Source organism: Vicugna pacos, unplaced genomic scaffold, assembly GCF_048564905.1.
Source record: "Vicugna pacos unplaced genomic scaffold, VicPac4 scaffold_21, whole genome shotgun sequence".
NCBI classification, from domain to species: Eukaryota; Metazoa; Chordata; class Mammalia; order Artiodactyla; family Camelidae; genus Vicugna; species Vicugna pacos.
In genome coordinates this window covers 14,863,802-14,888,107 of record NW_027328742.1, presented here as the reverse complement: position 1 = coordinate 14,888,107, position 24,306 = coordinate 14,863,802, and the positions used below count along the sequence as shown (strand labels likewise).

The window sequence follows — 24,306 nt, the reverse complement described above, 5'->3', positions numbered from 1 at the left end:
TATCACTTTAGCAACAAGATTATTGTGCATGAAGTTACAGGGCAACTTTTGTTATGTCGAATATCTACATTAAGATCATTTAAAAACTCAGTTAAGTATCCTGATGTTTCCATGAAACCAACAATACAGCTAAGGGTCTGCTTTCATCTGAATATTTGACACTAAGTAGGCACAGTTAGCCCTGAGATTTTTCTAAATAACACTGAGGAGGTAGTGAGAAAATCAATAATTTTAATCTTAAAAATAAATCTTACACTAGGCAATCTGCTGAAATCACTTGCACTGATAAACAGACATCGAAACAGGAAAAAAATGCTGATTGCTTGCAGTAAGAGATTGTCCTAGTCTCCCCTCTGTTCCTTAGAGATGCATTCACTCTACCTCGGAAGCATTATGGATGCTTTATCCACGGTCATTCACTGGGGGGGACCTGCTTGGAAAGAAAGATGGGGCGTCTGACGTCCTTCCCAGGGCTCCCACTCCTCTGTGATTCATAGAGAAAAGGGTTAATTTTGAAAGAAGGTGCAAAGAACAGGTATCTCTGGAACTTTCCCTCTGATCTTTCATGGATTTAGCTAAAAAGCAGAGCAAGATGGGAAGGTCACCAGGAATAATTCCACGTTCCCAGCTTTCAGTGGGGGCTCGTTTTCAAAGGCAAACAATCCCCAGTTATCTCATAGTGTTTTTTGTTTTGGTTTGTTTTTGAGGAAGTGGAAAACCAGGCTCATTTTCTTCCATGCAAAATTGTGGGCAGTTTCACGGCAGGACACACGCCTCTGCACTGAGGAACTGGAAGAGTTCTGTGAAACTAGGCGTTGACCAGCCACACGTCTCAGCGTAAATGCCTCTCTTGTGGCATTTATAGAGGAAATACGGATACATACAGGCACACTGCATTCTGGGTTTTCTAGTGATGCACTTAAACAGGAATTCTATAAAATCTTTCCTGGGCTGATTGCGTATGTAGCAGTAGAATTAAACGTTGGCTAAAAATTGAATTCCTCTTTGAGGATGTCCAGATTTTAATTAGCAGTGATTTTAATGAAGTCCCTTTATGGAAGATAAAATGTATGGGCATTATTGTAGACAGGGAAAACAAGAGATGGATTTAGTCATTTGCCAAAGATCACAGGGAAAATGCAGAGTCCGAGGTTTGAATGGATGTCAAGTTTGCAGGCCCTGTTTCCGAGAATGAACTTCTCGTAACTCATTAAAAGTGATGGAGGCGCCATCCCACGTTTACATAAAATTTAAAGAGCTTTTGGTCAGTACGGAAATCGTAAGAGGCCAGAGTGGATATTTATGATTTGTGCTTTTGGCTGCCAGCCACGCAAGTTTCTCACCTACCACAGTAAAAATATAAAGAGGAGACTCCCCGCTCCTCCCTTCCTTTGAGAGCAAGGCGAGAGTATGTGAGGTGAGCTGCGTTGATGGACCACGGGTTATGGACTGAGAGACACGCAGTGGGAGGGGTGAGAATCGGTGTCACCGCAGGGGTGTCGTCCAGCCACGGTGGCTCCGTGCAGTGGCCGCAGGTGGTAGCCAGCCCGTGTCTGAGACCGCTGGTCCCTGCATTCACCTCGGGTCCAGGCCACATTCTAAACCTTCCCTTCTTAGCCTCACTTCCTGGTTGTGCTCTCCAGTAAAGCTTCCACCTGTGAAGGGTCTCAGGTTAGTTTCTGATGCTTGCAAATAAGAATTCTGACTGACACACCAATTTGATTTTATTGCTATTATCCATAAAATTCACTTTATAACCAAACATGTGTTCTTCTTTTTTACATAGAGCATGTACTTTCTTTTTTTTGTTTGTTTTCATTTTCACTTTTTTATTTTGCTAACCTGCCTGATCCCATTTTTTTAAATTGAAGTTTAGTCCCTTTACAGTGCTGTGTCCATTTCTGGTGTGCAGCGTTGTGTCTCAGTCGTACATGTGCGTACATATACTCCTTTCATGTTCGTTTTCATCAAAGGCTACTAGAAGACATTGAATATAGTTCCCTGTCCTATACTGAAGGGATTCGTTGTTCTTCTGTTTCATAGTAGTTAGCAAACGCTTTCTTCTTAATACGAATGTAAAACATTTTCTAACAGGGGTAGCCCTTCAGTAAACAGTTTCTTTCCTCAAGGTACAGAATACAGGAAATGTAGTTTAGGTTCTAGTCCCTCATTTTTCCTGTGACTTTGCATGATGTAATGGCTTTAGCAGAAAGGTAGTAAAAACTAATTTTCCTTAAAACAGTTGGCACGAGCGAAGGCTGAGCCCCTCGCCGCATCGCGTGCGCGGCTGTCTTCCTTTGTGCTCCTCGTGGAGAAGGCTGGGCGGGTCCAGACCGTGAAACACTCATGACCGTCTGCAGCGCTGGGCGCGAGCGACCCCGCAGTGAAGCTGCAACGTCAGGGAATTCCACTTCCCGGTCCTGGAGCGGGGCTTTGTGCCTCGGCCCAGGCCTCGAAACTGGATTCGTAGATTGAAAGAAGCCACTTCAGATTGGTTCTGGAAGCAGCGTTTATAAAAATGCCCTGCCGTCTACCTACTTGCCTTTGGTGACATGGTAAACAAGTGCTTCTAAGTTTGTGCCCCTCGGCATGAGGCAGCCCCTCAGAAGCGGGGCTGCGTGAGAGGCCCAGCGCTGAGCGGGTCCTGAGGACATCCCGGCTGCCGCCCTGGAGTGACCCTTGGTGCTTCTGCTGAGACGGCCGCCCTCGGCTGACTCCGGAGGCCAGGGCAGCAGCCCCCGGAGGCCCACGGACTGCGAACAGAGCTCAAGGGGGCGGTGCTGAGGGCAGGGGGGCGGCCGGGGGGGCGGAGAAGGCCGGCGCTGAGGGCCCGCCCTCGGCGGGGAATCGCGAGTTACACGTCTGCTCCGGGGTCCGCGCTTGACGTTGAAAAATGGGATTGTTTCGTTGGAGCAGAGCTCATCTGTATTTACACCCGCGTTCCAACTTGACCGACTCTGGCTTTCGGCCGCCTCCTTCCTTCTGGCAGCTGCTCTGCGCCGCCGTGTTGTGTGGTTTAGGGTCTTTGACGCTCGTCGTGGGCATTTACCGTATTTCTTGCCAACCTTTTTTGAAATTCTTTTGATTTTTAAAAAACGCAAGAAGTTATTATTAATATCCGTCATATTCAAATACTCACTGTAAGAATCACGGATGGTTTCTGATGAAAGAGCGGCGATCCAGTGCCTGAGCGCTCGCTCCCGACGCGGCCGCCGACGGACGCCGCAAGGCGGTCAGGGTGCGCCTGATGCGCGTAGAGAAACAGACTGTCGCGCGGTTTGTTTTACTGAACCATCAAAGAAACCTTTCTGTACTGTCACATACGAAAGAAATGAAGAGTTGCAGAGCACTCAGCAAGCCCAGTGCCTTCCTTCTGTGTTCGTTTTATTTGTCACGTGGTCTGCTTGAAATATACTGTGGCGCAGAAGAGAAACAGTGTTAGAGAAAAATAACAAAATGTAGACCTTCATCGAGAAGGGGCCGTTCTAAACACGGGACAGGGGATGGACAGTAAGCAACGTGTCAAAAGGCATGATCTGTATTTCACTTGGAAGCTGCAAACAAAAGGAGATCTTGCGCAGAAAGCCCTTCCACCCAGCTGAGGTTTCTGGAAATCAGCATGCACCCCTCGTGACTCCCTTTTTACGTGCAAGAAAGCAGGGCAGTAAATTAATTTGATGGTGTGACTTAAATGACAACATTTTCAGCAGCGAAGGGACATACCCTGTATAGATACATAGAAACTTGGAAGATAACCAAAACAAATGCTACATTTTGTATTTTTCCCTTCGTAAAATCGCTCCATATGTGTATCCTAAATGCACTCAAATACATAACGTTTTTCCAGTGAAGACCTTGACTGTGATCAGTGAGGAAAGTTCAGCTGTAAGAAACAGTGAAGGAAGGAAATCAGAATTGTGACTGTGTTTTTAAAGAGGACAGAGTTCTCATGATGTATCTGCACGTCGCCTTCCAGCTGGGGAAGCCGCAGAGAGCCCGGCGCCACCGCGGAGGGGGGCGGCGACGGCGCCGCTGGGCAGGGTGGTTAAGTGCAGGTTCTGGTTCACAGAAGAACTCAGTATTAACTTAATTTAATTTTTGAAATTAAAGAAGAAAGAGAAGAACTAGCTTTGAACCCCAGATCTGTTATGTCACTTGTGGGTATGGAAAGTAGTCATTTTATTTCAGGTTGACTGAAGGAAATATATGCCACATGTTTAGCATGCTCTCTGCGACATAGTAAGTGCTCCAAAACATGCGTGCCATTATTGTCTTAGCATTCCCTTTTGTTTCCCCCAAGGTCAGTGTTCTGAATACCAATTCTAACACAGCAGGTGTTATCAAAAATATGCAGGAGATGAGCTTGAATGAGCAGGACCCCACTCTTATCTGGGATTTTGATAAATATGTCATTTTTGTGATTTTTGAAAATAATTTTGTTACAGAAAATTATAAACCTAGCAAGCAAGCATGGAGACTAGTGCAACACCCATCTTCGGTAAACCCTAACAGTTTACCCTTCTTGCTGGTGCCACATTTTTGCAGTGTGACTTAGCAACCTAACTGTGTGTTTTTCTGTCCCAGTCACGGTTGTCCCACACCTTTTACAACACAGGGCTCTGCTCCTGCCTTGCTCCTAATTCTAGGTGAGTTCCCAGAAGTGGGCTGTTCTCCACCTTTGCCTGTGACCTTGCAGACCTTTCTTTGATGTGACTTTCCTCCTGATGGCCTTCCTCCAGCAGCCCTCCGAGCACAGTTGTGGCCTCTGTAATTTGGTTTATGTAACTCTACAACGTGGTCTCTTTCACACGACTTACTTTGCTGTGTTATAATTGTGTGTGTGTAGATGTAGACCCTGGTGGACTGTGGAGGGTGTAGAGAACACAGGGACTACGTCTCAGTCATTTTTTTATCCCAACCCAGAGCACTCAATAAACTGCCATCTCCATGGCAACCAGGAGACGCCTCAGAAGAACTGAGAAACCGACAGAAAATTTCCTAGCTTTATCAAATATTTTGATTCAGTCTCATGTTAAAAATGTACCAGTAAACTTGGTAAATAGGGTCATAAGCAGTTGCATCCCGGTGGTTGGAGGATATTAAAGTCAAGTCCCATCTTACAGATTCGGTACTAAAGTCAGCGTGTGATGTGAAAGTCACACACAATGAACGTGACTCTGCAAGACCCTGGTGTTACCCATGAGGAACAACATACGTGGCTTTAGTGTGTGCAGCTCTGTGTAATTAGATGTGTGTATTCATACATAACATGCACAACATAAAGCATATAATATGTGTACATTATTTTGAATTCTGGGAAAGTGGATTGCATGAACTTGAAGTTTCATGCATTCATTCATTCATTCAACAAATATTTTTCGAGAACCTGCTTGTGCAAGCCACAGGTGTGGGCACCTAGGAAACTTCGGTCTACAAAGCAAACATCCTTGCCCTCTTGGAACTTAAATTCTAGCATGGGAAAGCAAACACTATACAATGTTTAGATAATATGTTTAATATGGTAAAAGGAAATAAAACATATTTTTAAAAAGTCAAACAGAATAAGCAGGCCTGGGAGTGACGAGAGGGGTGTGGAGGCAGGTTGGGTTGGGTTGGAATTTCCAATCAGGTGGAGTTAAAGCCTCACTGAGCAAAGATGGAGTAAGAAAGTTGAGGAGTCAGGCATGTGAGGTCGGGGGGGGGGGGCACCCCAGGTGGGGAAGTATCCGGGCAGGAGCTTGCTTGAATCTCAACAGCCAGGTGGCTGGAGAGGAGTGACTGCATGTCACTAGGCGTCTAAATGCAGAGCAGCTGAAATTGCCATGAGTTTGTGTTAATTCAAGAAATAAGGAACTTACAAACTACAGTGGGAGGTGCAATGCAGAATACCAACTGTGATGGGATTGCATTGTCGTTCAGGAAAACCACTGACCAGGTCTGGAAACTTGGGTCTGCTCAGAAGACAAGTAAAGGGTAGACAGTTGCCTTTTCTGCAAGTGGGAAATAGGAGACAGATAGCTGTATTCCTGCTCAAGATAACAGAGAGTTGGAAGGCTGGCCCCTGGGAACCTGGGCCCCGGGCTTCCCGACTGCTCTGTACATTATTGTGACCTGACGACTTTGAAAGAAAGATCCAGGCTAAAGGAACAGAAAGTTTTGCATTGTGTTGAAACATAACCAGCTAACGTTGGTGAAGGAATTTATTTTATGACCTCAGTAGACCTCGAAGACCTGATTCTTCTCTGATTTCGATGATTATGCTATTATTTGAAACTGTCATTTCGTATTTCTGACTCTGTCAGAAATAGGTTCTAAAACAGATGAACTATGATATTGGGAAAAGTGTCATGAAGTCAATGATATAAAAAAATGATATGAAGCCCAAGTGGATTTAATTTTATACACTTGCAGGTGATGTTTTATTATCTATTTTGGGGAAGAAGTCTTGATCAAAGAGCTGTGCTCTCACACGTTGCCTACTTTGGCAAAATCTTATCTTTTTCTTCCCCATCCGTCCTGTTTTCCTTCCCCCGTCTTGTCTAGCATTTGCATCCACCCGATTTGCCATGACTGGGCCTTAAAGACACTGTAATTGACCCGAGGAGCCACACCATGGCAGCCACGGTGCCCGCCAAATCCCTTTCTCCTGAAGCCCCTGCTGGACCGCGTTTCCCGGCAGCCTTGCAGTTAGGGGTGGTCACGTGACTGAGGTCCAGCCACTGGAACGGGAGCCATGGTGATGTGAGCCGCTCCCAAGCTTGACCACACAAACCTCCCCTTCCCTACAGTATTCCATGCCTTTTCCCAACCAAAAGCTGGATACGGAAGACTCTTAAGACCCCGGAAGATGCAAAGTCCACTCACGCCAACATGGGAGGTCATCCGCTGATCAGAAGCACCTCTTTAGCCTTGACGTGGGCAGTACACTTCTTCTGTGTCAGCCCCCCGGTATTGGCGGTCTGCCTGTCATGGCATCTTGCGTAACAGTAACTGACGGCCTTTATCCCGTGTTTGGCTTAGTGTTTCACGTGTTGCTGCTGTGCATTATTTATAGTACTTAATTAACTGGGCTCAGCCCCCATTCTTTAGCCACCTTTTTTCCTTAAGATAGTAAAAAACATGCCTGTTCATGGCTTCTGATGATAGAATTATTGCAGTGTGGCTTATCAGATGGTTTAATGCAAAATAACGATGAGTGGTGCCCCCCCACGTCATAAATACATGAAACCAAAGCTTGTAATTCTTAAGAAATGGATGTTGAGAAATTCCTCAAAATCAATAGACTTAATTTTACTCAGGGACAAAATCAGTCCCCGGGAGTAAACTGGGCACCTTGGAGAAACATTCTAATCCTTTTAGGACCTTCTTGTGGATTTAATGATTAGAAAGAATCACCTCTCTCACCGCTAGTCCTCAGGCAGGTGGCTCGGGCTGGTAGCTAAGCTTTGGAGGGAGAACCAAGGTTGGTGGCAGAGAGGGTGCTTCCCCCTCGTTCAGTCAGTCCCAGCTGCGAAACTCGGCCCCTTTCCTAATTGTAGCTGATTTTTAAAATTTACCTGGATTGGGCTAGTGGTTTTATTAGCATTCAGTTTCATGAAATGGTTTTCCTCATTTCTACTTAATTATATTTAATACTATAACACACAGAATGTGGTTGTTTCCAGAAAAAAAAATGTTTGGGGAAATTAATAAGTTAACAGATAAACTCTGCCCTACGAAACAGTGCAAAGGACCACGCTGGCTCCTTGGAAAATGGATGCGTGTTCCCGGACTTAGACCTCCATCCTCTGGAGGCTGTGGAGCACTCAGCTGCCGCGGTTGTGGCCCTTGCCTTTCTGCCTTTCACACCCAGATCATCGTTTCTGCTAATTCACGTCTCTCTTGATGGCTCAGGGCTGACTCTCAAGCTGTACGTGGCACAGTGCCTTCCCCTCTCGTGTTTTTGGTAATTGTACACGCAGATGTGAACAAAAATGTGGACGCCATTCCTCACACCACTCCACCCAAGGAGGCTCCTTTCTTTTTGTGTCCTACCCCTCCTTCAGTCCAGAACAAAGCCCACAGCCCAAGAGGAATCTTTGGGCCACGATGCCTTGAAATGAGTCGCGTCCCCTCTGTGTTCCGACAGCAGTGACTGCGTCTATGATTTACTAGTCAGCTATAACGAGCATGCTGATTCATCTAATTCTCTATGTCTTGTGGCTCAGTTTGAATGAAAGCCTCTTGAGGGAGCAGGTCCTCAAGCGTGATTCTAGCCCTGGGAAACCCGTCACAGCACTTTCTTTCTCCTGATCATTGAAAGCACACGTGTAGATTGATTAGCAGATACGGGAGACTTCTCGAAAGTCAAGGTTAGTTCAGAGGGTTGACGAAACTCAGCATCCTTGAATGTGTGTCTGGACTCTACTGCTGATCAGCCAGGTGAGTTTGGGCTGTGAGGATGCATTTCAGCATCTATGAAATGAGGCGAAGGCTCCTTAACCGGCTTGTTTCCCATGGTTATGAGAGTCTGCTGGAACAGCACGTGAAAACGCTTTCAGAACAGACAGCAGGACCATGAAGACGATGTTTGAAACGGGCTTGGGAGACCTCCGAGCTTCTACATGGGGAATCCAAACTGGGACTATTGTGGAGAAGACAGGTGGACTTACAGAGTGTCTGGGTGCATCTGAGTGAACCAACAGAGACGAGGTGAGATCGCGTGCTGATGAAGCTGGGATAATCGGAGTGGTCAGAGAGCACGGGACTTCCTGTGCTGGCTCTTAGGCTGGGGCAAGGCGGCACTGAGGATTTGTGAGCAAGCGAATTATATAAACAGATTTACTCTTTGGAGAGAGAAAAATCTAGTAGATCATTTGCCCCTAATAATACCTCCTGACATTTGCAGTGAGCCTCCCACATAATTCCCAGAAAAATAATTTTAAAGGAATTGTAATCTCTGACTCTCTGTGTTCCCAATATAATTGATGTGTATTTTTCCACATTTGAACCCATGACTACGCCATCACTACAGACATATTCTGCATGTGTGTTACCAGGTTTTGCTACAATCTGCTAGTCACTTGTACTGATGCCACCATGTTTTCTGAATGAATTGAGGTAAGAGACCAGAGCTCATATAAAATCCACAACCTAAGGTGTCACAAGTGAATTATACTGTGTGATGTATAATCATGAACTTCTGTTTTATAACTTTCCATCATAAGAAGAAACATGCATTCACTCATCAGAGTCTTTATTCTTGGCTATGAATTTACAACTAGCTGCAAAATGCAAATTAATGTTCACTTAAATTACATTAAATGTGTTCCAATATAATATTATTTATTATAAAAGTAAAGTATAATATTAGTTATTATAAAAGTAAAATTTTTTTTTAAGAAATCAACATGTGCAGGTAAGGTAAAACATTAAAATCCTGTCTCCCTCCCTCGCTGCCTGTTGCCCAGATCAGTTGCTCCTGTTTCCAGGAGAACTTGCTCCTTCGAAGGGATAGTTTCCCTTTTTTTTAACCCTTCGGCAACAGGGGAGCCAGAGCGCAGGAATGAGCTTCCCTGGGCTGCGGTGTGAATGGCTGCTTCTCACCTCGGAAGGAGCCGCTCTTGCCTGCCTGAACCAAACCTGCTGTTTTCACTTTCCGATCATTTTCTTGATTTTTTTTTTAATGTATGGACGTGTCCTTCCCTTCAGTCAAAGACTTTTTGAATCGCATTTCATTTTAAGCTTTGTCGCTGGGATCTGTTTAGGTAAACTATGGTTTTACAAACTGATGCTCAAATTTCTTTTTTTTTAATGTTTTGTCCTCCAATATCTTGTTAGCAGGAGTGCAAATGGGGTTTGCATCTGAAACACTAATATTCACTGTTCAGTCAGCTGAGATGCTTCCTTCTTTTAATTTCCATAAATGTCAGTTAATGCCTCTTTTCACCTTTGGGTGAATAGTCAATAGAAAAATCAGTTCTGTGACAAATGAACAGCAACATGATTTTACACACGAATTATTTAACAAAGGTTATTTTTATCCTAGGAGAGAAAGACTTAAGGTAAAAATCAGCAGCAAATTATTAATTTACCTTTATTACTATTATCCATAGAAATGCACACCCGCAGGAAGTAAGACAATTTATACCTCACTTTTCAGTTAGTTCACATCATAGGACTGTAATAATGACGCAATAAGAAACCGCTGAAAATGAGTAAACAGATATGTAAGTGATAAAGCTCATTTAAGCCTCTGCATCCTGCTGTGCTTCCCCCTGGGCCGTGAGAGGTCTCCTGGGGTTTAACCCCTAGAGTAAGTGAAGGGATTAGCGACGCCCCACGGCGGGACACAGAGGTCGCATGAAGTCGGTCCTCACATCACTTGATCAATCAGACTCTATCTTCATAGCTAACTGACACTTCCTGGACATCAGAAGACACAAAACAGGTGACAAATCTGGAGTGCAGGGCAGGATGGGGGTGGGGAGTGGGAGATGGAGACTGTGTTCTTGTCTTGAACTTTTAGATATCAGATCAGCCAGAGTTTCTCAATAACAGAAAAAAAACCCTACTTTTAACTCCCGTCCTGAGTTGTCCAGGCTGTGATCACCAACGTTTTAAGTAGCACTGTTTTCCAAAGATTAGTTTCGAAGAAGGAATCTTCTTGTTAAAAATCTGCGGAAAGGGAGGGATTTCGTTTGCGGATGAGGACCGCAGCGCACAGGAAAGTGACTGTGGACTGTGGTCACTGCTGCAGCTGTCCTCATGTTCTGGGAGCTCGAAATAGACTGCTCAGAGGCGTATTCATATGTTGAAGGTACGTGGCTTCGCGTCTCCCTTCTGCAGTCCTTCCTTAAAGGCAGAAAGGAGAAGGTGGGGCTATGGGTGCCACCCAGGCTGCATTTCTGGTGGTCTAAACTGACTGGAGGGGGTAAATTAAGAATGCTGAGCTCCCCTAAGTGCAGCCCACGTCGGGGAGTGCCTTGGGTGATGCTGCCCGACCCCCGGTGCTTGTGGAAGGGTCAGACAGTCCCAGCTCCCAGCAAATCCTGGATCCAAGTGGACCCTGAGCTCTGCAGCTTCCAGGTCTCTTTAGAATGTCAACTATAAAAATGAAAATCAGAATAATCTCCAAGTGTGTTATTAGATCTTCCACCAATTTTTTTCAAAGACATTTAAGCTGACAGATAGCTTGTGCCCTTTTCTAGAAGCCCGAGTTTTACACCTGTCATTGAATAGCACCATTTTCCCCCATGCCATCCAGAAATAATAATTCTGGGTAGAAGGTGTCTTAGGCCATTTGGGGTACTATCACAAAATGCCACAGACTAGGTGGCTTATAAACTACAGAAATCTATTTCTCCCAGTCTTGGAGGCTGGAAGTCTGGGGTCGGGGAGCTGGCGTGGTTGGGTGGGGCCTGCTTTCCAGGTCACAGACCTCTCACTGTGTCCTTCCACGGTGGAAGGGCACCGATCCCATTCGTGAGGGCTCCGCCCTCATGACCTAATTACCCCAAAGGCCTTATTCCAAATGCCATCACTCGGAGCATAGGATCCCAATGTGTGAATTTGCGGACACGAACATTGAGACCATAGCATAGGAGACGCTTATTTGATTGGCCAAGGCATTGTGGTCTTTGGCCACCCTGACGTCTAGGGTGACTGTCCCACTCCCGTCACTGACCCCTCACCAGCCACTCAAACCCATCTAGGCATGTCCGAATTCAGAGCCACACTTGAGTCCGGGACCCCGCACACGCTCTGGGGTTTCAGAGCCAGAGAGCATTTTTAACAAGTTCCCAGGGCTTTACAGTGTTGGAAAGGGTCTTCTCTGAATCTGGGAGATGGGAACTACCTCTGAAGGGTGGGAGTCTGTCCACAGTCAATCTGGCAAGGCTCCCTTCTGTTGACTGAAATAAGCATGCAGCCTAAAAGTTAAGAGTTATATTTTATTTGGCAGGAGGACTCGAGCCGGGCTGACAGCCTCTCAGATCGCTCTGAGGGACTGATCCCAAGAGGTAGGGGAGGAGCTAGGACATATAGGAGCTTTACAACAAGGACCAGGTAGTTGGAACAATAAAATATTGCTTGTTATCTAAAGAAAATCAGGCATCACAAATTAAAGAATCTAGTGCTTTTCTATGTATGGGAGGAAGCAAACATTTGGGCTCACTGAATTCATTCCTTTGACAAGCACCTTGCTATCTAGGGCCAGGGTCCTGTCCTTTCTTATTCTGAGTCTGCTCAGGGTGCACCATTGTGAGTGGCTGCAGAGGCTGGGCTGCAAGCCTGTCCTCACTGGGGGGTGGTGGCAGCCGCTGATGACTTGGTTTCAGCATTCTTTGCTTACTGTTATGATTGCAGTATTTTCACTCACATTGCAGTATTTTCGTTCACACTTCCCTGGCCTCGATGGGGTGAGGTGCCTGATTGCCCCTAAGTTTCCAAAACAGTGACACCACAAGTCTAATACACTGTAGTGACATTTGTCCCTGTTCTCAAACGTGCATCCAAACATTCATACACTCACTCGGCTCAGACCCTCTGAGTAAGTGCACCGGATGCCTTGTGCTGGGCAGAGATTAACTCACTAGTTTCGGTCTCCAAAAGACACCCAGAGTCTCACCACACAAAAACGAATCTTGCCCGCGGGGCGTCCCAGCCGCACAGACCAGCACTCTCCCCAGTTGCATTATGTCTGTGACCCTTTTTAAATCATATAATAGTTATCCCTGACTCTTAACGGTTCTTAAGTGATTTTATTATAATGTTAATGAAACCTGCATCCACATCATTACATAAAATCCCTTTATTCTTTTAGCTTTCAGTATAGCTAAGAAATCAAAGCTGATTCAGTGAAACCAAAACCTACAAAAGCCAAAAAAGCTAACATTTACATTTATTTGAAGTATGACTTTGTTTAGATGAAATGAAATTGCTGTTGAAAATACTAACCTGGCTCTGACTCTGATCCCTGCACCTTAGTGAGATCTACTGTCGTGTGCCTTTGGTTGACCCACGTCTCCATCTTTTCTATTTGAACTCCTAGGCAACCTACCTTACAATGTCAAATCACTTAGCATTTTCTTGGAGGAAAACACCTTATCTGAATATTAAATCCATTTACTCTCTCCTCGTTAACCTGCAACGATGTAAATAATGTTACCTGTGTCAGTCTGCTTGTAAATAAAATACATCAGAAAATGAAATCTCACTGAGCACTAGCTTAAAAAGCAGGCATTCAAGTGGTCCAAAGCACAATTACACCAATTTTTTTAAAGTATCATAAAAATAAAAAAAAGCAAAAAAAATTTTAGATTGTCCCAAGAAATTGAGGACCCCTGGAAAAACATTTACAGATCTCAATTTCAGAAACAGGTAACAGTTGTTGAAATTACTCACTAATATCTGATTTTTAGTGCTTTTTCTCTTACTCCAAAATCTAAAAGACATCTAGACCTTTTGTCATTTTCTTCTTGCATAATTTTCTTTATTTTAAATCATATAGAAATCATAGTTATGTTATAAATCCAGTATTTTGAGATCTTCTTGTTAATAAGGAAGGAAAAGAACATGTTATATTTACATAGGGCCACAAATCATGCAAACTACTTTGATTTAACATTATCCGATTGAGTCATCAAGATAATCATAAGTCAGTATGTTTGAGGGTTTTCTCGAGTCAAAGAGTTAACAATTGACAAAATCATAAGAGCCCACATTTATAGAATGCTCCCTACATTTTCAAGGCACTTAAAGGCAGCTCACATATGGCATCCATATAACCCCCACCCCCGTCCTTCTGAGGTTGACGATGACTGTGAACCCACTTCACAGGTGAGGAGGCTGATGGGCTTGGTCAAGGTCACACATCCATTAGGTGGCAAATTCAGGATTCCCATCCAGGCACCCTGACTGGAGAGACGTGGTTTGTCCACATCCCACCCAGACTCAAACCAGAATCAGAGTCCTCGCGGGTCTGCCAGTCTCTGTTAGAGACGGAAGCTCAGTGTCATTACCGGCACTTGTCTGCATCAAGCCCCGTGGAAATGCCTCCCGGCCTTTTCCACCCCTCTTTCCAGCTGGGGCCCATCTCGTCTTTCAAAATTCAGAGCAAAGTTACCACCTCTTTGAAGTCTCTCCAGACCTTCCTCTACAGAGCCCCCTTCTCCAGGTAAATGATACAAAAAAAAAAAAAGGAAAAAAAGCTTAAAAAGACTCCTTCTTGTTGACCCACTCATGTCAAGACACTTGCACGGCTGGCATGTCCACCAGTTCGTTTAGAAGCAGGACACTTGTCACTTTCATGGTGCTACCGCGTAGAGCCCCGCGGTCCGGGTCCTGTCTTACTTCCCAGCGGGAGTGCTGCCCTCTGGTTCTGAAAGATAATGATTTTGTGTGCAAACACGATTATATAGAACATGTCAGAAGAAAAACTAGGTAAGGGACCAGCTGTCTGGAGGGATAACTTGGGGGGAGATACATCTTTGGCAACAATGGAAAACCAGACTGAAGACACCGGTATGGCTCCTTTTATGCTTCAAACAAACCAGGATAAATGAGGTCCAGGGAGAAGCCGGCTAACTCCAGGCCACACTGCCAGGGGCACCCCTGACCCCACAGTCATCTCTCTTCTTTCTGAAAAGAAATGGTTCCCTTTCAATACCCAAACCAAATTTTTCATGCTTAGCATGCACAGGGTCCTGGGTTCAATCCCCAATACCTCCTCTAAAAAGAAAGAAAACCTAATTACCTGCCCCCTGCCAGTAATAAAATAAATAATTGAAATATTTTAAATAAATAAATAAATAAATAAATAAATAAATAAATAAATAAATAAATTATCATATTCAATTTATTGGGAAATAGCAAATGATGGCAAGGGATGTTGTAACGGTTTCTGTTACCACCAATGGGATGTGAAATATAAAGAATGACCAAACACCGATTTTGATATTTTCTATGCTGCTGGATAATATTGCAAATACTTTCTCTGCCTCATAGGTTACTTGACCACCACTTAACTAACATGCAGAGTTGCATGTGTTTGCTGTTCTAAAACACTGAAGCTCTTACAGTGTCTTTGACAAATGTGACTTGTGTGCCTCATAACCTGGTAAATTTAATAAATCTAAATGAAGCAGATTGAGCGTCATTAGTCAGGGCACACGGTCCCTGTCTTCTGATCTTTTCCACGTTGTCTCACAGATCATAGTTCTCAAGTGCCCTCTGACCTTCACTGTGTCAAAAGGGGTGGCCGAGCATATGTCCTTACACAGAATTTCAGCCTTAATTTAGGACAACCTGTGAAGATTCATTGTATGTGTGTTTTTTTTTTTTAACAAAGATCAATACCGTTGATATTTCAGCATCTCATTTATGCCACTCTGGCAACTATTTTTATATACCTCTTAGATTTTACTCAGTGCCTATTAATCTCCATAATATAAGATACAGTCATGGGATCTCTCAGTGAGAAGGTTTATTCTGAGCATTGGTTGATTATCGCAAACATCAGTCAAATTTTTGCTTATCACGGAAGCATCGAGAGCTCTTGGTGGTTGATTCAAAGAGGGTGGGCTTCTGTCTCCACTACATTATTCAAGACATCGATATCCTCATTAAGAAAATGCCTTCTAATGGTTTGTGTGTCTTAAATTTTCCACCTTTTATAATGTGCTGGGGAATTCAGATATTTTTAGTAAATGCTGAGAAGCTTTGAAAGGCTAGAGAGCTTTTTTTTTGTTTGTTTCCCCAGGGAAGCAATGACTCAGGGGATTTGGGACATTTTATGTCAAAATCCCTCCCCACAAGCCTAATTCAGATCAGCAGCCGCTGAAAGTCACTCTCAGCAGATGGGCTGCTTCTGCGGTGTGACTCACTCTCCAAATCTTCCCTATTATGAAGGTCTTAGCAGAGGGTCACACCTAGTATATATTTTTGGCCATTATGAAAAGCTGCTGAAAAGAGTTTAGCATGGAAAAGAAATACAGAATGGATAGATTCTGTGCCTCATACGAGGACAGAGGGTCTGTGCACACCAGCAGTGGCATAAATACAGCACAAGCCATCAGGTCGTGGAAAAGCATCTCCAGCTGCTGGGTGGAGACTGGGATTGTGTTTTCATGCTCTACTCTGTTTTGTTAGGAACTGGCCTCCATCTTTACATGTATATATATTTGCACTCTACTTGCTTTCTTTTAGATTAATTATTTATTATTTCATATTAATTTGTTAATTATACCTCCTCTCACTATTCTTTTTGTACTTTTGCTGGAGAATAAGGCGTGACTCCTTGATTTATTTCACCTTAATAAATTACGTTATTCTGGTCATTTCCCTAATACCGCTGGCACCTTCGACCCTCTAAGCTCCACGTTTCCCTCCTGGCTCTTGCAGTTGCTGTTGGTGTGCTGTTCTACATACGATGTAAAGTCTGTAAGACACTGCAAGCATATCATTTATATTTACCCATGGACTGAATTCCCGTGTCCTTAATTCTCTCTTAAATTTCCATTTTTCACCTTGGATCATTTTCTTCACCTTAAAAAAAAAAAAAAAAAAGGCAAGACTTGTGATAGCAAATTTCCTTGTTCTCGTTTGTCCAAAAAATTGTTTTCAGCTTTCTTTCATTTTTGCAAGATGTCTTGATTGAGTATAGAATCCTAGGTTGAACTACTGTCTTTCAGTGCTTTAACCTGCAATTTGTGGTTTTCTGGCTTCCAACGTTTCTGTTTAGAAGTCAGCATTCACTCTCATGATTGCTCCTTTGAAGGTAATTGGGTTTTTTTCCTCTAGATTTGTAAAACGTTTTTCTTTGTCTTTGACCTTGGGCATTTTTAATACAGTGTCTTACTGATTACAAATTGTCCTTATTGTTGCTGGCAGTGTGTGGATTTATCTTGTGTGCGGTTTGCTGAACTTCATAATTTGTCCACCCCAGGTTCTGGAAACTTATTGCTTTGAATATTGCTTTGCCACTTTCTTTACATTTCTGCTCCTTTTACGTGCATGTCTATTCTGCTGTTTCTTTTATTTATTCATCTTTTTCTCTATTTTCTTAAGCATTTAATTATAGGTAATTTTAAAGTCTGTTTCTGCTAACTCTAAACCTGGACCATCCATGAGTCTGTTTTAGCTTTTGGCTTTGGGTAAATATCCTGTCTGTTCACATGTATAGTAACTTCTGGTTGCATAGTAGGCATTGTGGGTGAGCAGACTACAGACACCACAGATGACGCCTTCTCCCTAAGAGGATTTCACCAGCCTGCGTCAGGAAGCAAAGGCAAGAGGCGATCACCTTAATCCAATCAAGTATTGAGCTGTGATGGAAAACCAGCCTACCTCTGGTTGTCCGCTAATCCTCCGGCCGCGCCCTCCTGTGCGCGGACTGAGACCCTGACAGTGTGCGCTCATCAGCACTGAAACATTATTGTAGCTCCAGCTGTGCGTTTCAGAGCCCCTGGCCCGGCTCTCCTGCTGTGTGCCCCACTCAGTTCCAAAATCTGCAAGTCTTGAAGATGAGGCTTGTCAGATACTTAAGGCTATCACCTCTCCTGTCATACTTTTTGCTTCTGAAGCACGTCTAGGCGATTTCACTCTGCTTTTTATAAGTTTTTGGCTCAGGGCCCCACTCACTCATGCAGTTGAAGAACTCAACAAACGTCTCTTGGGGAAAATGACCGTGCATCTGGGGGTTCTCAAGTTTTCAAATGGTTCATCTAGTCTCATCCAGCTGCAAAATATCATATGGATTTTCTCTCTTTTAAAAAGGGTTCTCGAGACCTACAGAAGGACTCCACATGTCCCCAGAAGACCAAAAAAGTAGCTGGTAATTATCCAGTTATCCATTTGCTGGGAAAGATTCTCCCCATCCATTATGTTAGTTTTTCTAATTCACAGTTTACCAGAGTTTTCCAGTGTTTCAAAAATATGATTTTTGTAATTTATCCCCTTTTTTGCACTTTTACAATGGGAGCAGTAACCTGCCGTGACCTAAACATCCAATGTAGAGGGTCCTTCTTTTGTTTCTAAATAGATCGATGTGAAGTTGTGTTACTTCAGAAAGATGAGATCTCTATGAAATGTTGGGAAAATAAACAACTGAGAGGGATACACTTCCATCCATTAAATATCCTCCCGTAAGAGTAAATCCAAGGACAGTGTTTTTCAGAGGTTGCTGTTATGTGCTGACTGTGTGCCAGGGAACATACATACAAATATTCAATATTCAATTTGATTTACAGGGTAAATCAAACTGATGCTAAATGTAATCAACACAGCATCCGCCAGTGGAGAAGATAGAGGAACTAGAATACATGAGTGAAAGAAACACATGCTTCACTCAAATCCCAATTAGAAAAAGAAGGAAAGAGGGAGACGGTGTAGGGACCCTGGTCTTTCAGATCCTCGACATCAATTCTTTACATAAATAATCAGCCTTGTGGGACAAGAGTTAGGAAGACAGACTCTGCATTCAGACTGCCTGGTTCCACCATTTTCATGTGGCTTTGGGAAATTACTTAACCTTTTTGCGCCTTAGTGTCCCCACCTGCAAAGGGCTTGCAGTGCTTTCCGGAGTTCCTGGGAGGGCTGCACGAGTTCATATCGGCAAGGTGCTCAGGAAGGCACCTGACACACACTTAGCACTGAAGTGTTCATTCCATAACTGATTTTATGCATGCCCTCCCCCCTGTTTTCTTGGCTCGCTTCCCTGACAGTGGAGGCTTTCCGGCTTCCACAAGAGTCTTCCCAGCAGGAAAATGCCTGGTTTGCAGGTCATTCTGGTACAATCCTGGAAACTAGAGAAAAACACCCTTTTCAAGGGGTGTAGTGTTTGCGCAGCTCACTTTTGATCAGTGCCTGGAGCTTGCTTTAGGGATTGGGCAATCATAGTCTTGCTTTCCTTTTTTTAATGTGGTTATCAATAGATTCAATTTGGGGCGACCCCCTTTTGCTAATAACCAGTTCCAGAAATCTAGTTTTGCACTACAGACATGCATTTGACCTCCTGGCTTCTGTGTTTTAACATCATGTCTCAACGTTCTGCCCATCGCTTTGGTTCTAGGCTTTAAAAATCTTCTTCTGTCGGCTGTAGGCCCGGGTGCCCAGACCTGTCCTGGGACGCTGACGGTCCTTGTTGTTTTCAGATGACTGTTCTCACCTAAGCCAACCAGTGGTGCCTTTGTTTCATTCTCCTTTGTCTTGATGGAGAGGCTGGAGGTGACGCAGGAACAAAGTAGCAGGTGCTTTGAAGGCGGGCTGAGCCGTCTCACTTCCTCTGAATCCTCCCCAGTACCCCATTCTGATGTCCAGAATCTCATTTTTTTCAACCAGCATACTCACTGTAGAATTGACAGAAAAATCGGTCTCTGCCATGCACAGCGGTTCCAGATTACTGGTTGCAGGCAGTAGAGAGAACCCACACCATGTAGCCTGCTTGTCTGGAAGGATCCCAGTCGCCCCCGGCGGGCAAGCTCTGCCTCTCCAGGGACCTCAAGGAAGCCGATGAAGCAGCCGATACAGTTGCACGTTGTGATGCCCTGCCCCCACGGCCCCTGAAGTTCCCATCTCTGCGGACCCCCTGGTTAATGCATGGTGGTCAGAATGGGGTCACACGACCTCAAAAGATGTCGACTAGTAACTGAGTAGGCAGAGGAGTGGATTCTGGAATGGGGTGAGACTTCAGAAATCCACGCACATCTATTACAGATGGAATTATAGTTGCGATACATTAAATGACCAAGTGGGTGATGCTGTAAGAGTGTATACAATGAGACGGCAAACAGACACTGCATTCCTTCTAGTATCCCTGGGTGTACATCAGATGCTGACCAGGGCCCCCTCCTAACTGTTCCACAAGTTCCATTTATTGTCTTAATTCTGCAGCCCGCCGCCGAGCCCTGGGCGCGCTGCTCCCGGGGCAGCAGAGCCGGGAGGCTTCCGAGCGGGGCCGGGGTGCGTGTGCCCCGGCCGGCGCCCCGGGTCCAGGTGGGTGGCCCTGTGGCCCTCCTCACGCGTCCGCAGTGTTTGGTGCTACCGTTTCCCCCTCTCCTCCCGCAGGTGATCCACCAGCTGCGGCTCTCGGAGAACGAGAGCGCGGCGCTGCAGGCGCTGCTGGACTGGCGGCGGCGGCTCTGCGAGGAGCGGGGGGACTGGCCGCAGATCCTGCGCCGCTCGGAGCCCAGGGCGCCGCCCCCGCCTCCCTGCAAGAAGCCCACCCTTCTGAAGAAGCCCGAGGGGGCCTCCTGCAGCCGGATGCCCTCCCAGTTCTGGGACACCACCCTGTGAGGCGGCGCGGGCTCCGGGCTCGCGGGCGGGGCGGCGTCGGGAGCATCGGGGCGCTCAGGCCGCACGTCTCCACGCAAAGCACAGGGCAGCCCGCTAAGTGCACGCGACCCCCGGGCGTGTGCGCGCGCGCGTGCATGCATGTGTGTGCGTGTGCGCTTTCCCACCCGGGGTACGCTCGGATTTTCAGGCCCCGCGGACCCGGGCCGTGCGACCCCGAGGGAGCGAGAGCGAGGCCGGGCCAAGGGCGGCCGCGGAGGGAGAGGACGCCAGGGAGGAGGGGCCCACGCACGCTGCGCAGCCGTGTCTGCGCGGTCCGACCGCGCGCGACTGTGCTCCGGTCACCCTGGGACACACTCTACAGGACATACGTTCTCTTTCTTTGTAGGTGTTTGTGTTTTATTGCAGTTCCGATCCTGATCGTTCCTTACGTTTGTTACTGTGTTTTATATCTTTATGCAATTGGTGGTGCTCCCTTTCTTCAAAATACAGATTTTAAAACATCATTTCTAGAATTTTTTCCCACATACCTTTAATGTTTGTTTTTTTTAATGTAAAGTACCTGAAAACGCTGAGACGGTATCGTTGTTTTTGCTTCGCCGTGTGGAGCCATGCAAACCCCTGGCTGCAATCCCATGTCTTCTGCTTCATTCACTGGTCAGCAGGCGGTGCCTTCCCGTGCCTCGTATTTCTGGGCATGTGGGTTGGGAGCTCTTTACTTAAATCTCATCTCCTGACTTGGGCAGGGGTTACAGGAAGTGAGGCACTCGCTTCAACTCACTCACAGGGCTTCAGATTCATAGCTGGGGCGTGAAGGGATCGTGTCCACTCAAAGGTCTGCCTAGTGCAGGGCAGCACACTGAGAGCCTCTGGCTGCAGCGGCCAGGCTGCTCCACAAGACCTGGTCCCTGCAGAGCTTCCCTGCATGGCTCGCCACCCCGAACCCTCTGCCTCCTTGGATGCACAGGTCTTGCTTATCCATGGCTTCGGCCCACTGCTAGGAAGTTCTGAGTACTGGCATCAGACCATCATGTCTTGCTCTTTGGAACTTTGTATTCATACCCACCTTTGAAAAGTTACTGTGGCAATAAAAGGGTACAACTCTGTTCTTCTGTGCTGGTGTTTATGTGCTGGTCATGTTGTTTTGCACAAACTTTTCCGTCTCCTGATTGGATAAGTAAGGGCAAGGAGGACGTCTCATTCCCACGGCCTCCCTTCCTACATTCTTCTCACAGCATCTTGCCAGCTTCAGGCATTATGGTTTATTTTAAAACAAATTTTTTTTTGAATTTTATTTTTTATGGAAATATAGTTGGTATACGATGTTAGTTTCAGGTGTACAGCGAAGTGATTCACTTATACATATACACACACATATATGTGTATTTTTTTCAGATTCTTTTCCATTACAGATTATCACCAGAATATAGTTCCTTGTAGGTCCTTGTTGTTTATCTATTTTATATGTAGTAGTGTGTTTCTGTTCATCCAGATGCCTAATGTACTCCTCTCCCCCCTCCCCTTTGGTAACTATAGTCTGTAAAACGAAGATATTCGTGGTTATTCATGTGTAACTCCTAGGCAGGCATATGTCAGTTTAGGAATAATAACAGGCCAGTAAATCAGGAGAGGACTTCCACTGCAAAGACAGTTCGTTAGACTCACAAACCCCACACTGCACTGGGGGCAGGGCGGGGGTGGGGTGCCATGTGGAGAGGCCCCCGGGTGCGGCTGGAGGCAGTGGAAGCGGGGTGGGGGTAGGGCGGCAAGCTTGTTTTGTGGTTTCCTGGGGAGGAACACGAGGCTGGGTGTGCGTATGTGGCAGTGACGGGTCAGTCGTTCCAGCTGGCTCTCAGGTACAGAGGCTGCCTTGGTTGTCTGGTGGCTGGCCCAGGGCAGGGGGACAGTGGCCTGGAGAGGGAGAGGCAGATAAAGGGGGTGGCTGGGGTGTGGTCCTAGAATGGTTGGGGTTTTCTCCCTCTAGAACCAGGCTGGCCTGGGGAGGGGCAGTCGCTCCAGTGTCAGCAAGGCCCAGATGTCAAAGCATCAGAATGCAGGACATTAAGAGACTGTGAAGACATGGTCAAGTGGTAACATGGCTGACATCACCCGACAATCTCAGGGAGGTGTCTGCCCCTCTCCAGCTTGACAACAATCCAGCCCCACTCCCCGCCTTTCTTCCCTCTGCCCCTGACGTCCGACTGCCTAACCTCAGCCACAGAGCAACAGTGATGCCAGCCTCCTGCGAGCCACCTCTTCCTTGGCCAGGCCTTCACACTGGAGGCACTTCACGACCTTTGTTAAATTAAAACAGTGAGCTGGATTTCTCTGCACACACACACACACACACACACACAGTGTGTTTATTTACACCAGAGTGAAAAGCGAACAGTTCAAGCATGAGACTTGTGAGAGCTTGTGAGAGCTTGTGAGAACGTGCGCCGAGCACCTGCTGTGACTGTTCCGGTTGCTCTGCACGTGCGGCTCTGGCAGTCTGGGGCTCGGGCAGCGGCCACCCGGACCTGCCCGTCACCCATTCCAGGCAGCATGAGCATCACGTGTAAGTGAGTATTTACTCTGTCCAGTGGTGCCTGTGTCTCATCCAGGGTCCTTCATCTTCTAGAGCTAAAGGCCGACCCCGGGAAGACTTTCTGAAACAGTCTCTGAACTCAGAAGTCCCGCCTTTTGTGCTTTGCGGTCTGGACTCCGCAGCGCAGGGGTTTCAATCTGTGGCCCTCACTGCCTTACAGCCGGCTGATCAGGCCTGTTCCACTTACAGGACAGGAAAGTCAGCTGAGACTCAGAGCATTCACAGCCGTGATGGTATTAACAGCATTACCAGTCGTCGTAATATGGGATAAAGTCCAAATCTGTGTGGGCATTAAAGGTCCCCTCGGAATGATTCTTTAAGTTCCTCAACAATTACAACATTGTCAAAATAATAAACAAAGGTACTATTCTGGATAATAAAGCACTGAATGCTTTTCCACATAAGCAAGATTTCCACAATTATGTATGTTTGCAGTGTATTTAATGATTGTGTTTTAATTGCTATCAGACCACAAGGTATGAATTATGATGGATTGTTGGGCCTGAGACCTTATGTTTAGCAACATAGTTGGTATGAATTATTATCCTCTGTTCAAAAACTGCCCAATCTTATTGCTTTTAAAAATAATACTTTATGAGAGGTTACTAAAAACTGCTATCAAAATGTTTAGGGTGGGTTAAAATGATTTAAAAGGTATTTTCTACAGTGGAAAAATATGTCCTCAGTATTCTTAAATAGTGGTGTATAATTTAGTAGAATTCTGCTACCCAATGAAAGCAACAACAAGTTAAAATCTTAGGTTTGGAAATGACCGTCGCATATGAACATTACACAACTGGGACAAGAAATACATTGTGAATTCCATAGTCTAGAAGTGTGGATACATTTCTGGGAAAATTCTATTCTTAACCACTTTCAGCCAGACATCCACCTCAGCTTCTGTCACAGCGAAGGACGTGAGGCTGTTACATAAGGGCACTCTGCAGTGGAAACATTTCACCCACTGGCTATTGCTCTGCACTGCTAACTTTTCCCACCTTTTAAATGTATATCTTTAGTTAGAAGTTAAAAATTTTTATTTTTAATTCTCATTGGGAAATTTTCAGCAAAAAAATTTTCAAAGCTGGGAAAATAAAAACAAAAACCCAACGGTGTTCCAAGGAAAAGTTTGGTGTAATTTCATCACATTTTTCAAATTGTTTTTAGCTGCACATAAAAATCCATGCAATGGAGATGAGAGCAATTATATTTCCTTTTATTGTGCAATGGTAAATTCTCTACAATGTTCATGGTTTCCCAGAACAGTAACACTGCTTTCAGAAAACTAAAAATACATTCTTCACCCCCATTCTATTTCCTTTACATCTTATTCATAAGCAATGACTTTATCAAACAGATTCTACAGTGTTCTACCCGTGTGAGTTACAAAGTTACCCACATAGCAAGGGGTTGTAGCATGCTGAGTTAGAGCCTGGAAGAATTACCTT

General features: G+C 45.3%; 1 protein-coding gene across 4 annotated transcripts in view; it reads left to right on the top strand.

The window, feature by feature from the left end:
- LOC140694444 (unconventional myosin-XVI-like) overlaps nucleotides 1-21,236 on the top strand; it is a 48,730-nt gene extending 27,494 nt beyond the window's left edge. For all 4 annotated transcript variants that reach the window (XM_072957693.1, XM_072957692.1, XM_072957691.1 and 1 more), the window contains exon 4: nucleotides 20,044-21,236. In XM_072957693.1, coding sequence (XP_072813794.1) covers nucleotides 20,044-20,271 — 228 coding nt within the window. In that variant the 3' untranslated portion in view covers nucleotides 20,272-21,236. The remainder of the gene's footprint in view (nucleotides 1-20,043) is intronic.
- Nucleotides 21,237-24,306: the final 3,070 nt, after the last annotated feature.